At 39.1% G+C, this 15,958-nt stretch overlaps 1 protein-coding gene across 7 annotated transcripts in view; it reads right to left on the bottom strand.

Annotated features, from left to right (window-relative positions):
- The window catches only part of diaph2 (diaphanous-related formin 2), a 510,558-nt gene that overhangs the window by 331,478 nt on the left and 163,122 nt on the right, over positions 1-15,958 (bottom strand). For all 7 annotated transcript variants that reach the window (XM_036127356.1, XM_036127360.1, XM_036127361.1 and 4 more), the window contains 4 exons: positions 14,932-15,068; positions 7,247-7,355; positions 3,076-3,186; positions 734-846 (listed from right to left, as the gene is read on the bottom strand). In XM_036127356.1, coding sequence (XP_035983249.1) covers positions 734-846; positions 3,076-3,186; positions 7,247-7,355; positions 14,932-15,068 — 470 coding nt within the window. The remainder of the gene's footprint in view (positions 1-733; positions 847-3,075; positions 3,187-7,246; positions 7,356-14,931; positions 15,069-15,958) is intronic.

The raw sequence follows: 15,958 nt of genomic DNA, 5'->3' as shown, positions 1-15,958 counted from the left end.
ATTTTTACCACTTTTTCCCACCACTAAACTTTACGCTGCTGTGCTCGGATGCCAAGGACCATCAGCCGACAAGTCAGTTGTCTTACCCGTGACTTTTATTGCTTACCTAACTTCACTTTGGGATTAATAAAGCATTTTAAATTGAATTATGGCCATAACATTCCATTGCTGCATCAAATGACCCTTTTATTGGTCTTAATTTATTTAAACATTTTCTGAAAAAGAGAAAAAAAAATTTCAATTGGTTTTAAGCCACGGAAATCCAGATGAACTAACATATGCTTGAAATATATCACAGGTGTGTAATGAATTCATTTGAATTCCACTTTTTGATTTGAATTGTTTAAACAAATGATCTTATTGAAATACCCCTACTTTAAAAAAAAAGACCTTGAACAGGAAAACGTTATTGTATACCTTTGTCTTTTGTTTTACCAAAGTCTTTCTTACCTCAAAACCAACAAAGGGCAAAAAGCAAAGTAAAGAAGGATTGGAGGAGGAGAGCAAATAAACGAGTGAAGAAGTCGTAGGTTAAGATGACTGGGTTATTTACCAGGTATACCTGTCCGCGGATAGAGCAGGATATTGTGCTTTGACTCATCTAATCCTCCTCTAATGAACAAAGCCATGAGGCGGATTTAGCCTGCAAAGCTGGACCCAAACGGACGATACGCACCGACTCACTGCTAGTTTTCCAGGCCTCTATATATCAACACAGAAGACAAAAGGATATTCCATCTCAGCACGGATGTCTTCCAGGCGATGGGAGAGTTCAATCGCGTCTTCATCTTTGTTCTCGTTGAACACCTTCAGCTGGATGTCCAGCTCTTCTGTCTTTTTTATCTCCTGGAAATCAGTGAAAGTAGTAGTTAAAAGTGAGTTATTTTTGTACAGCGCAACATAAAAATACACAAGTAGGATGATGCTTTTAAAATGTTGTCATATTACTATAGTACTGTTAACTGAAATGCCAGGCAAAAGTATTCACATCTCATTGAAATTCTTCACATTCTGTCACGTTATAACTAAAAATAAAATATAAAACACCTTAGTGGGATTTTGTGTTTTTATGTGCATCCCTATGATGTGTTGGTGCTGGCAGCATCTGGCTGTGGGAGTGGGACTTTTCTTTAGCAGGGACAGCGATGCTGCTCAGTGTTGAGGGAAAGATGGATGGAGCTAAATACAGAAATCTGTTAGAGGGTTTCAGATGGCGTGAGACTGGGGTGGAGGTTCACCTTCTAGCCGAACCGCCCTAAATATAAAACCAGACCCATACTAGAGTGGTTCAAATGAAACACCATTCTAACATGTGTTAGAATGGTCTAGTCAAAGTCCAGACCTAAATCATATTGGGAATCTGTAGAAAAAACCTGAAAATTGAAGTTCACAGCTGCTTTCCAATCAATCTGCCTAAGCTTGCACTGCAAAAACAGAACTAAAAATGAGTCAGATTTTCTTGAAATGAGTGTATTTGTCCTTCATTTAAGCAGGTAAATGAAACTATTTGCCAATGGAATGAGATTTTTGCACTTAAAATAGGAACAACTCATCTCCATGGTCTTATTTAGAGGGCAGAATATCTAAATATCTTACTTTAGGGGTCGAAATACTCATTCCATTGGCAGATAATCTTATTTACCTGCTCAAATCAAGGACAAATACACTAATTTCAAGAAAAATTTGACTTATTTTTAGTTCCGTGTTTGCAGTGTGAGCTTTTAAGCGAAAAACCTGCCGCTGTAATTTCTGTGAAGTCTGGCTCTACAAAGCCCTGACTCAGGGTGGCTGATTACAGAATGCCTATCCCTATCCTCAGATTTTAATTGCAAAATAATCTTTAAAACAGTTTTCATTGCAGAATCATCAACTGCCTTGTTGTGATTGATCACATAACGTCCAATCAAATACATTGCAGGTAATGATTATAAGTTGGCAACATGTGAGAAACTTCTCCAAAGAACAATAACTGCAGAGGGAAATAAGGAAACTAAGACAACATCAACCCTCAACAGTTTCAGACAGAAACCAATTCCTGCACACCTGTACCAGCCACAAGGGGACACAGAGGTGCTCTTTACCACTTCCCTATGAATCACCAGCGCTGGCGTTTATACACAGAGACCCAGCCAAATGTAACCCAATTTCTGTAGGTATCAATCACCTTGCACCATTTTTGGGCTGTACCATCTGTCTTCAGCAACCAACGCTAGTTTGCAGCGGGATGCACAATGACGCAAAAAAAAAAAAAAAGTATAGGAAGCAGGAGAGGAGGGGAGCCAAGAACTAGCAGAACAAAACAAATTGGGCTTTCTTTTCCTGTGGGCTTCACTATTTCTTAGCCAACGGTTACACACACTCCTGAGCATAACTCATAATTAGATGAAGGAGTGTCACGCTGAATGTGGGCAATAAAAGTGGTAAATGTGGGATTCATAAACGACTGTACACAGAGGCTCTTTCATATCAGGGGGCAGAAATGGAGATAATTAAAGTAATGACCGTAAAAATCAACAGGAGCAGCTGGAATGACTTATTAACAACTGGCTCTGTGACACGTTCACCCCACTTGCAACAAATGAGAGTTTGAGTGATGAGCCGGCGCTCGCTCGCTCGCCTTCGGCTCGAGCGAAGGCGTGTAAGGTGAGGCTGCCGATAATGACGCCTGTGTGCAGAGGTGCGAGCTCTGCGTCGCGCTCTGCACAAGCCCTTGATACTACTAGTCGTAGCAGTAGTTTTGCATCTTTTCTTAGAAAATTTAAATTACAATCATACCCATTACTTCAAAAGTAATAAAAGAAAGCTAACTATACAAATGGATAATTTGATTTGAATCTCTCTAAATGTAGAAATCACATTTAAACTTAGATTTCTGCAGGAGGCAAATGGCTGTTTCCATTGAGCAAAGTGATAAATAATTGCTGTGATGAGGTCAAGTTTAACTGAACTGACTTAAACATCCTAATTAATCTCACTTGGCAGATCAAGATTATGTTAAAATATTTAGGACACTTCCTCTTCAGCGAAGTCAGAGGTGCTTTAAGTCTCATCACCGGTTGCTCTCTGATAACTCACAGGCAGGATCTTCTTTAAGCCGCATCTGAGGAACTCGTTGCGTAAATGTATCCTGAAGTCCAGGTCATCAGGCGAGGTGACCAGGGCATTGATCAGCTGCATACAGGCCACCTGTAGATCAGACAAATAAACAAAAATATAAGCTTATGAGCAAAAGGCTAATGGTAGGCAGTCGTTTCCAACTATAACCACAGATGCACTGATTGGGTTTCTCCTGGCCCACGCTAATTTCCAGCTGCACTACGGATTTAGGTTTTCTTCTCTCCCGAGGGACTATGCCACATGAAAGAGAAAAGCGACTCCATAATCTTTGATAGAGGTAGTAGTTTTAAATTAAAAAGCAAACGAAGAATCAAAGATTATGTGCCTGACCCCTATGTGATTTATATTAAACTTTAAAAAAAGTGAATGCTGCTGTTTGATGTGTTCATAAACTGGAAACGGTGGCAGTTCTTACTTTCGATGCATTTAATGAATTAGGGACGAAATAAAAATCAGATTTTATGAGCATCTGAGCTGAAATCCGTCCTTTTCTGATCTCTTTCCAATTCACTGATGCATCTTTAAATAAACTAGGCAGGAAAATGTACGGACATTTATGTTCGGCCAGACGTTTCTTTGTTGCATCTATGCTTCTTGGCAGTAAATCCTCTACTGTTGGAGCGCGTGTCTGTTTTCCACTGAATAGTGCTTATTTGTGAGGAAAACGCATTAGCGGGCACAGCAGAGTTAAACATGTGACTGGCCAAATCTTCTCTGCCAACGGCAAACAGCTTAATCTGCTATTGACTCCAGTTTTGTGTCATTTATCATCTTGGATGACTGAAGCTTTAAGAAACGAGGCTTATTTGGCTATTTAACAATTCCTTCATTTGCAAAAACAGGCGTCACAACTACAGGAGTCAGTGATGTCCACCTAATGCTGGCCACCAGCTTGGTTGAGCACTGCTGTGGGATAGCAACCCGTTCTTCAACCAGCGTTTGTTGCAAATCAGACAATTTGGTCGTGTTGGTATAAAAAGCAGCACAAAGCTCATCCCTCAAATGTACAATGAGGTTGAGGTCAGGACTGCAGGACGTCTAGTCCTCCATCTTCTCCACTCCCAACTTCTGATCTTTGATAAAAAGCCGCTCTGTGAGTCTCTCTGCTTTGAGATCGCCTCCAATTAAGACAGACCTTGTCTTTTCTGCCCCGTACCATCATACTACCTCCACCCAGAGCTGTTTGCCATTGACCGATGGGATTCGGTAAAGGTTTCATGGTGCCAAACCCACAACTCAAGCTTCTTCCTTGCAAACGGGGCACCATATGAAGGGACATAAACAGCCTTTCTAGGATTTATTGCTAAGAATCATTGTTACAACAAAGAAAAAAAAAAATACTGACGGAAATGTAATTACTTATTAAGCAAAATTTATAATAACAGACTCAGAATCATGTACATCTGGCCGTTATTGTGAACAATCAAGTAATTTGACTTTGGTTACAGCAGCAATTTAAAAACAGTATGCTGTTTTTTTTTTTTCATGTAGAGAATGTTTGGTTTATGTTGCTTCATAATGTGTGTTTGTTTTTTGTCTGTATTTATTTCATTATTGTTCTTCAGAGCTGAAACTGCAGCACAGACAGAGGAGAAAAGTTGAGAAAGAATCAGGTGAAATGTGAGACAGGATCCAGTTCTGTGAGTCTATTGACTAGATGTGCATTATTAATGGATTTATTGGAAGAATAAAGAGTGAAAAAAAGGGTTTGTGTGCAGGGTGGGTGGGTGGATGGATGAGTGGGGGTTAGGAGGAGGAAATAGAAGATGAATTATAATGAGAAGTAAGGTGTTTCTAGGGAGCAGGCCATGGATAAGGCACTTTTCCTTTGACAGACAATCGATAGCAGGCTGAAGGATTCCCATGGACAAAATCTGAAATGCCGGCTTCTTAAACCTTGACCCTGCGCTCTATGATGGTATGTGTTATTAATAAGAGTCGCAGCTGAGCTGATTTTTTGGGGTTGTCGTATCCGTTTTTGGACTTATTTTCTGTTACTGCTTCCTCTCGCTGTCAGTTTGAGGACCTCTGGGGCAAAATTCATCTTGCTGTAAAGGGGTGGACAAGGAATACATGAAGTAATCTCAAAAAGAAATCGGTAAAGGAAGAATATAAAATATATCAGTTTTTTAGGGAGGATTGTTGTATTTTCTTTTTTTTTTTTTTGGTTACCCAAGGCAGTGTTTGATGCATACATACATAATCCATCATTATCCGTGCATCTTGGGGGCTGGTGGCTATCCCCAGCGGTCATTGGGCGAGAGGTGGGGTACTTTAATTTAATAATTGTCAACATTTTTGTTTGTTCAGTTATACGTCATATTAAAAGACAAATTGAAAAAAATGAAAATACTTGATTTGCAGTCGAACGGTAGTGCCTGCGCTCCTCATATCTACTATTTTTATTTGCTTATTGAATTTGATTGCCCTTCTGTTTCCCACAAATTATCTCAAGTTCTGTCACAGTTAAATTAAAAACTTGTTTTTATCAGTCTTACTGTCTTACCACAAAAATAAAAAAATATTTTAGAAAAAAATTACTCGTTTTCTTTTTTATTTTCAAATGCTAAAATAATTAAGGCGTTTATCTTGTATAAACTAACAGTTTTTTTCACCTCTGGCTTGCTTTTCCTCACATCTTCAGTAAAATAAAATGCAAAACAAAAACAAAAATTGGTACTATCTAACTTTATCTTTAGAGCCTTAAAATACAATTTATGACCTGAAACATTTTATTGCAACCAACAGAACCCCCGACGCATAAAAGAAAGTCCATTAAATCTTCTCAGGACTACTGTGAGTGAAGAGAACTATGCAGCTGGTGAAAAATGCCGTCTCCGCTGTTACATCCAGACATTCACAGCAGTCCCACCTGCCGTCTCTGGGCCTGGTCTCACAGGGTGAAGGTTGGAGGGTGAGGTGTTTAGACTACCGCTGGAGCGAAGAGAAGGGTGTCAAAACATTGCAATTAAACTGCTAATCGGAAAAATGGAGAAATTTGAAACTGGGAAGCTTCCTTCGTGTGCAGTTTTAGCCCCAAACAACACTAAAACGCACTTTAATCACATTAGCAAAGTGTAGCTGCGCCGACCATCACGGGCTTTGGATTTAAAGTCTATTAATTTCACCCAAACCCCTGCATCAGCAACGCATTTTAATTTACTCCACAATTAGCAGAGCTTCATTTCATTAATGGCAAAATTTAAAAGGAAGAACAACAGCCTACTAATAAAAGAATATCTTGTTTCTCCTCCACCGCCCGCCCCATCACTTTCTCTCATGACTTCTCAGGCCCTGCAGCTAAACTAATTCCTTAAGTAATTCCTTGCTTTGGAGTCTTAAAAAAAAAAAAAAACACGGTTTGAGTGGTGTTGTTGTTGTTAGATAGTTGTTTTCCTGTTCCTGAAGAACACCGGTGAAAATGAGGAGAGGTACGTTGCTTTGTTGCCCTCCTCGGAGATTTAACTTGACAGCAACATAGAAAGAAGCGAGGGGAAGTATTTGTGGGATGTGAGAAAAGAAGATGAGTAAAAGCAGCGAGAGGAAGAGGAAACGTGAGAAAGAAAGAAGGGAGCCCAAAAAAACAAAAAAAAAAACAAAGAGAAACTCAATATCTTTCTTTTACTTCATCTTCTTTATGTGTTTGCAAAAGGAAAAGGAGCCATTCGGTGAAGGTGCTCCATGAGGCAGGTGTTTTCTTTTAATAAAGAAGTGGCAATGGAGCATTGAGTGAATTATAATAGCCCCCTGATCACATCTTGTCGTGTCCTGGGGGGGGGGGACGTGATGTGGACAAGTCGATGTGAAGACAGAAGCAATGAAAGATGTGGTAATACAGCTGAGATCGAGGTATAAATGGACCAAACACAGCCCAGAGTGGCATGACTGTCAATTTGAGTCGTGTCTGCCCCCATTAGGATCCTACAGAAAAATATCATGTTCTCTGTCCACTGGGTGCAGGACATAAAACAGGAGCTTTCTTATCAGATTTCCTTTAATCTCAGTTTTGGGTTTTCTGGGCAATTATTTTTCACTGCGCCACATCACAGCGGAGCGGTCGGTGTTTAGGTATTTGGATCACCGTGCTGCTGGTTGTTTGTTCGTGCTGCGCGCATGCCTAATTACTCACCTGGAGCTGCTGGGCCTCGTGGTTCTCCAGTCCCTCCACGATTGGAGCAAACCTCTCTTTATTGTTCCTCTCTGCGGCAATTGTCATGGCGGCCAGAATTTTGTCCAGACTGGGGGGGGAAAAACAAACACTTTCATCACCTCACCAACAGGACATTGCTTCACATTTTAAGGCCCAAACACAACTCATCTGATCTCTTCTTGTGTGTTGCTGTGGACATTTACACACCCACTCTGGCAAACACTGATGATTTTTTTTTTTTTTATTTGTGTGTAATCTACTCTGTTACTGCAGCAGTAGCCCATTTGGGCTTCACCGTATCGTAAGTTGTTTTTTTTAGGGGGGGGGGGGGGGGGCGATAGGCTTTTGCTGCAAATGTGGTCTATTAGCTCCTTCAGTGACAGACTTAGACACCCTGTCTCTAAAAAGGAGCGCTAATGCAGGTCATTCATCCCTGCTGCTACCAGACTTTACAATGCTGCACTATAACTGCACTGCAAAAACGGATCTAAAAATAAGTAAAATGTTCTTAAAGTTAGTGTATTTGTCCTTGATTTGAGCAGGTAAATAAGATTTTTTGCCAATGGAGTAAGTATTTTGACCCCTAAAATAAGATAATTAGACATCCAGCACTTGAAATAGGATGATGGAGATAAGTTGTTCCCATTTTAAGTGCAAAAATCTTATTCCATTGGCAAATCATCTTATTTACCTGCTCAAATCAAGGACAAATACACTAATTTTAAGAACATTTTACTTATTTTAAGTTCCGTTTTTGCAGTGTGTAATAACTAATGTGCAATAACTAGTGTGCAATTCTATTTAACACCCTGTGCAAATATCCTGTTAAATAAATGACTTCAGCTGTATAGTTATCTCACTACCTCACTGTTGTTCTTACCTGGTACAACTTTAATGTACAACGTCAATCCATTTGTGTATAAGTCACCTGAATGTACATAAGTCATCCTAAATCTCTGCTTTATCTTCTTTGTATTTTTATTTTATTTTTTTGATACACTGTATATATGTAGTCACACTCTATATATACCCTTATGCACCTTTTCCTCCTTTTGGCACCTTCCTTGTTTATTAAGCCGATGTGTGACAAGTGAATTTCTCCACTGTGAGATCATTAAAGCCTATCTTATCTTATTAAAGTGCCTGTAATAAATGTATTTGGTTGACTAATGTGAAAGCAAACCTATTGTAAAGTCTGAGCAAATTAGTGTTTAAAAGGGCTCAAGGCTGCTCATTTCAGAGCACTTGATCATTTCAGACTCTAAACCGAGAATTTAAAAACTCATGCGTCTCCAACACACTAAAGTAGACGTTAACCGATGTCCTTTGAGCAGTTATCTGAACGTTGATTGAAAAATCCTGTACAATTTGAGCAGTTGTGAGCCATAAAGACGAGCATGAATGGAGCTTTAGAGTTTGACACATTTTCCCTCATTTATGCAAAGAAATCCCACTTGATGCTTAAATACCCATTCACACTACAAAAGTATTTATAGCTCCTGCACTTTACAGATTTTGTCCCGTTGCAAACCGCACTGTCTTTTATGGGAACAACCAATAAAAAGCATCACATCCCTGTGAAGTGGAACCGATTTTATACAAAATAATCTGAATAATGTATATCTGAATGAATTCTCCTCAACTCTAATACATGGTTCCTACAGCATAAGGCAAATTCAAGACTTTTCAAGACTTTTTAATGCCACTTGAAATAAAAAGTTAAGATCAAATTCACGATAAACAAGAAAAACCTGGTTGCGACAACTTCACCCAAATGTTTTTTTTAATATAAACCATTACTTTCTGGCCCAGTAGACATGTTAAAAATTTTGAAAAAACATTTCATATAGGAAGAAAGCTAAAAAACACAAATTACAGATATATTTTTAACAACTACTGAACTGAATTCACAAACTTTGTTTTGTTCCCTACTAAAATAAACTATAAATCAGTTTTAAAAACCACAACATAACCAGTGCCAACTCTTTTTCCCAGCTATGGTCCGGCCGCAACGGTTTTTATTGGTTCTGCTATCGGGACGGAACCAATAATAGTTACATTGAGCCGTTCAGTAAATAAAAAAAATATATATATAATTGTGTCAATTATTTTACTGTTTGGTAAGGATTACAAAAATAAAATCCTATTTATGACCTGGTAACAATTTTAAGACCTAAGAAAGACTGATTTAAGACATTTTAATGCCAATTAAGGCCTTAGTTTTAAGTTACAGAATTCAATGCCTTTTAAGACTTTTTAAGGATCCGCAGGAACCCTGTAATACCCCTAAATAGCATCAAGGGTTCTGTGAAGGCCTTAGAGGTTTTGTCAGAGGACCTTGGTGAAAAAAACAGCATCATGAAGACCAAGGAGCACATGGGGCACGCCAGGGATGAAGCTGTAGGGAGGTTTGACGCAGAATACGGTTAAAAACAACCTGAAGATTCTCAGTGATCCAGGAAAATCCTAAGGTTTGTTTTCCCTCGTGCCCAAAAGGGTTCTTGGTTATAAGCTGTGGTCAGAACAGTCACTCCAATAGGGCCATCGCGTTCACTAATGGAGCAATTAGGACACCTATTCAGCTCATTGTTTGGGTCGTTGTTGCTTGACGATCCAAACGGTTCACCAACGACACCAGATGAGTTGTTTTTGTCACACGTCCAACAGTGTTGATTGCTGAAAAAAAACACCTCCTGAGTCAAGTTAGAGGCGCAGAAAAGATTTTGGGAAGATTGAATCTGAAGTCAGCATCTTTTTTTGGTGACGCTTTCTCATGTTTAACATAGATGGCTCCTTTCATTCCTCCACCCACATCTCTGTCCAAAATGTGCACATTGTTGCCTTCATACAAGCGTTGCTTGTTCCTGAGAAGTAAAAGAGCCGCTGATCACTGACCCGATGGGTTGGCTCTCCTGTTTTAAGTCATCGGTTTTTGGAGCGCCTGTTTGGTTTCTTTAATAAAGAGGTCTGAGCTTTCCTCGCTGCACTGGCCAGCACATGACCTACGACTGAGTTTGTGTTTGGGTGTTTTATCCTTAGGGTGAACCAGTCTCTGTCAGACTGTTGCTGGGTTTAAAATGCATCAGAATATTATATTTGGAAACATTGTTTATAGTTTCTCAGATACTCCAACCACACAGCTTCTTTTTATTTTTTTCTCCTTCAATGGACTGGGTAGAGAGTTTTCTTGAGATTGTGGATGCCATAGGTCCAGTTGGGGTATATCCTCGGGTTTTGTGCTCATTGTGTTTGTGTGCCTTGTCTTGGTGATTGGAAGACTTAATTTGAGAGTAATTTGAGAGTAATTTGAGAGTAATGTGGTTCTCTAGCCCCATTTACACTACCCTTGTTAAACCAATCCATGCTGAGCTCGGACCGAGCTTGGATCAGTTAACCATGCCGAGCTTGGTTCTTAAGACCATTTACACATCATGCTAGCACAGTTCCTCGCTTCCTAGTGACAATCTGCGGTACTACCGCTCTCCAGGATTAAAGTAGGGACTCAAGCAAATCAAAATGGCGGCGCCCGTAACATTCAGGAAGTTATGCTTGATTATTATTGTGATATTTTTTTGTTTGTGGAGAGTCAGGCGAAGAAGGCAACCTTTGGTGAATTTACTTGACAGAGTCAGCTTTTGGGAAGTGGATAAGACAAATCCAAAATAGACAACAAAATACGTCGAGGTTTGTGGTTGCATCGTGCTAAAATGTGAAGAAGTTCAAGGGGTATGAAGACTTTTGCAAGGCACTGCGTGTGCAGAACCGCGTTGAATCAAACATACCAGACGCAGTTGCTGTTGGATGTTCTACTACCTTTGTGATAAGCCGCTGATCAGACCAATAGGATCGTATGCGTAGAGTAAGGCTTACATGGAGATAAATGGAAGAACCCTTTGATAGACGTTACAAAGTCCCTAAAAAACATGACGAGCTGCACACGGAGCAGCTTTAAAGCCAGTTCAGACGAAGCTACAAAACAGGCAAGATAGATCTGCTTAACTTGTGTTCTCTTTTGATGCTGTCAGCCCAAGACGGCGCTGAACACGAGTCAGAGTCACCGCGCTGGTTGGCGGAGCGGGAGTGAGAAATAGAAAATAGAGCGACACCTCAACTCCTTCGGCTGTCACTTCCACAGCATCCGGACATTTTAAAGCACGGCTATGATCGTGGCAAAGACCTTGTTGTTCGACCTATTTTTAAATTATCTAAGTGACTAGAGTGAATAAAATAATGTGAGGCATAGAGAGGAATCCAGTGTCTATACCACCAGTATGGGGACATAATAGCAGTGATACGTGTGTTTACATCAAACCTGAGTTACTAAACAGAGCATCAGTCTATTTTACTCATTAACTGCATCAGTGCACTGATTAATGACTCAAATGCATCTGCCCGCTAAAGTTCCTGTAAATCGAATAAAAGTTTTCTTGAGCTGTGATCTATATTATGACAACATTTTGCTCACTTCAGCAGATAACTTATTTACCTTGCTTGGCCCGAGGAACCCTGATGGCGCGTTTTGTTACGCGCCTATAGACTAGATGGACAAAGGTGTCATTTTACATGCGTATGTATTTAATGTATGTTATTATTTACATTAAGAGATATTCCTAGCTTGGTGCTCTAATGTTTGGGGACATTACCTAATGCACGCGCTGGGGAAGTGACTGACTCAAAGGGGATAGTTTTATCACACTGCTTTAGCTTTCTGGCTATATAACCTTTCATTATATAATAATGAAATATATTTCTCAATATGGTGGCACTGAGTTAAATTATTACCCAGTGAATTAGCTGGACACTGTAGAAGTTGATTTCAGTAATTTGCTGGAAAAGCAAAATATTTAGAAAGTGGAAGTTTGAGACCACCTCTTCAAAACCAGCAATCAATAGATAGTAAATTTATCATCAATGCAATCTCAGTGAGCAAAACATTAATATCTCAAACAAAGGTTTGACATTCGATATCTATCAGCTATATTATGCAAGTACTCTGTGTTCATTCTTTCTATGCCAAAATAAACTTAGTGATGCTTGTCGTATAGAGTTGCAGATAACTACATTCCCAAGCAGCTAAGTTGTTTCAATGCCAAATGAAAAAAGTTTTTTCCTCATTAAAATCATGTCATTAAATTTGAAATAAAAATTTTTTCGGTTTCTCCAGAGGCCACTGTCTGGGATCTATGTTTGAATTAAACCCAAAGCAGAAACACATTAGAATGGTATAGACGAGTGGTTTGCTTACTTATTGCAAGTCGTATCGTCATTGCGACGTTCAACAACACTTTTGCCAGCTCTCTTTTCCTGATAATGTGCGGCTCTCGTTCTGCTGAGCCTGCTCCAGGCAGGGAATGAGGCCAGGTACTACAGAGAGGAGTAATGAAGGTGCAGCTTCTAACTTTTCTCTCCGCCCATTGTAAAGAGTAGTACTTACGGCCAAAATACTTTAGATGACTGACAATTTAATCAGTCGACATGTTTAAACTGAATCTGGATTTTCATCAAACAGGAGCAACATTATTTCATAATTTTGATGAAAAAAAGAATTGATGAATGAGAGACTTATTATTATCATATTGGGGTTGTTAATTTAGTTCAGGATGCATGATCAGAACTTAGGACTAGTTCTCGTTAAGGGTGAACTTGTACAGCGCCGACAACCGCACATCTAAAGCGTTAAGATGTACCGGGAGGCAACAAACTTACATAAAAATAACATTTTAAAAAACTAGTGCAAAGAGAAAATTTAATAATTTTCTTGGTCACTATTAGACGCACATCTTACAGTCAGGGTCCTGTTCCTGAAGGACATATTCTTTCCCTAGAGCTACGTACACAAGAGAAAAATATCTAATTCAGTTCAATTCTGTGCAAACAGCCTCACTTTGAAGGTGTTCAAACTGGAGAAACTTTATCAAATAAGACAATGAACATATAGGTTTACTAAAATATTAATTAATATTAGAAGTATAGTATTTTTGTGTACAAGCAAATAATTGGTACATATAACTATAAAAAGTCCTTCGTTATAATAAACCAAAGGTTAAAAAGGTTTATAGAAGTGTTTTATTATATTTAATTTCTTAAAATCATCAACTAGCAACTAAACAAAAAATAACTATCTGGAATAAAACTAACTATTTTATATTCTGCAACATAAAACCTGCTTTAGAAACTGTAAAGTCAGCATCAGAATGACAAGCCCAGAGCCCCATTTTAGATGGTCAGAAATTTAAGACACATTTGCTAAACTCAGCTTTTTCTTAACAGAAAACGGGGGGTTTGTTTATTTCCTCGACTGCATAAAGACTTGACTTTGAGCTGTTGTTGTTATTCTAGTCCGGCCCAGTGGGGAAACAACAGAAACGCTCACATAACTCCAATTTAAAGACTGTCAAGCGAGTTGTGTCCAAAGTAAACAGACAATGCTGCACCAAACAATGCGATTTTAGCGTTGAGGTTATCAGTAGATACAGTATATGATTGCTCACAGTGGATAAACACAGCATGGATATTAACGGCGGGGTGCAACCTCTGTAAAAACATGTACATAAACCAGGAGGAGAAGGACTGCAACAGCAGTATTTACAATACTTTCTGTTCAACATTAGAGGTGTAAGAGCAGTGCTTCCTATTTTTATATCGGGTAAGGATTTCAAATGGTGGAGCTCAGTTTACACACCAGCTAAGAGTTACTGAAAAACGATACGGCAACACAAGCAATTAAAGGGCTATACAACTAAAATATATGCTGCTGTTTAAAGAAAGTGTATCCCTTCCTGTCAGATTACAAAAGATAGCACCAAAACACACACGCGTTTATTGACTGGGCCAGCTTGGAATCAGTCCTATAACTGTTAATATAGATTTACCTGTCAAAGGATGCAAACTCACGACTTCTGAAGGCATTTCAAGAAAAGAAAAAAAAAACATATTGGCTTTCCTGAAAACTGCAGCACTACAAAAGGTTATAAAAATATTTTAAAGAATGCCCACCACCACTTGGGTAGTTTTTCCTAGGTGCTCCAGCTTTCACATACCCACAGTAATTGAGTTTTGGGAGATTACAGATGAACCTCTTGTGATGCCGTTACCCAGAGTAAAGAACCTAAAAGGCTTTTTTACTTCTGTCAGATGTGTGTTTGTGCGTTGCTGGTGCTTTAACTGGGTTTTCCTGGGGTCTTATGAGGACAAACTGTTTCAAAAGTGCAAAAGTCTGTGGATTAAAAGTGTGGATTAAAACCAAAGACCTCTGACAAACATTAGATGGCTTTACACATGTATGCAGGATAATACACAAGCCTTAAAGTGAGAAGATGAAGGGGGTTTTATATCTTCCAGTTAATCTAGATGCCCAATTTAAATAAGAACTCTGTCTAATGTGGTCTGTTATGCATCATTCAAACTTATCAAAAACTGTACAGTGTGCTTTTTGATGCCTTTTTTTGCTTCCAGACTTTAGCTCCTACAAGTCACATTTTATTAACATCCTTTTATTAATGGAACTCTGCAGGCGTGCAAATAAACCCAATGCTTCTGACCTTTAAAACAGTGACAATCTTATTATATGACAAGACTCTCTGTGGAGAAGAGTGGCTGGTCTCTGCCCGGTGATGTGTTGGATGGACTGTGAGAAGCGATCAGATACGACCCAGTCAACTTACATGTTTTCTTCTCCAATGATACAGATAGCTGAGAGGATTTTCACAATCTCCGTCATCATGTTGGTCTGTTTGGGGTCGATTGTTCTTGCCAGCAGCAACAAGCTCCGTTCATCTCCCAGGATCCTTTGCAGCCCATACTGTAAAACACAGAGCCAAGACAGAGAAGAATACGGAGGTCCGTTGGGTATAAAATTAATGAGCGCATTTACATGGATAACATTCAGCTGAAGTAAAATATAAATTACACAAAAAAGCTGTAATGTATGAAGTTATAGTTAGCCTTAATTTTCTTTTAAAGAGGTACAATGAGGTCGTGGGAGAAAACGGCAAGGATGATAAATTGATTTAATTCAGGACAGGACTGCAGGGACGAATACTTATAGTCTCCTGCACCTTTCAGTCTCAGCACAATTGGAGGACTAGGTTGAGATGACCACGTGTGGGGGATTAACTCCACAAGAAGCAATATCAATAGTGCATCTAACCTTGAAATGTGGGCCACTTTAGAGAAATGAGCAAGACCTTTCCAAAAAAAGGGATAATTAAAAGTTCAGAAACTTTAAATGGTGAAATTAGCAGCGCTTTACTGCTTCATTATCCTCGGTCTGGCAACAACAAGATGCAAATGAGGTTGGGACCTTTACCACCTGTGCTGGAGAAAGAAAAAAGGGATGTGGTGCAAAAAGAATGGGAGGACAGTAGGAAGGAAAGATACAAAGAGGGAATGATATAAGGGGAAAAGGAAGAAAGAAAATAAGGAATAAAGAACTCAAAGGAAAAAAAGGAGGACATTATTAAAGGAGAAAGGAAGGACAAAAGTGAAGAAGTACAAAAGGAAGGAAGGACAACATTTAGAAAATGGGAGAGGGAAAAAAACTCTGGAAATACAAGTAATTTTCCCAACGTTCATAATTTTTCCCAAACCTTACCAGGTGCAGGTATTGAAATGAAATTCAATACTTCATAGCTTCATCTCTTAGTAATACTTTATGCAAAATAGAGAAAAAAAGAGGATACAAATGCATCA

Source organism: Fundulus heteroclitus, chromosome 23 (genome assembly GCF_011125445.2).
Source record: "Fundulus heteroclitus isolate FHET01 chromosome 23, MU-UCD_Fhet_4.1, whole genome shotgun sequence".
NCBI classification, from domain to species: domain Eukaryota; kingdom Metazoa; phylum Chordata; class Actinopteri; order Cyprinodontiformes; family Fundulidae; genus Fundulus; species Fundulus heteroclitus.
The sequence above is the reverse complement of the archived record's forward strand: the minus strand, read 5'-3'. Positions and strand labels throughout refer to the sequence as shown.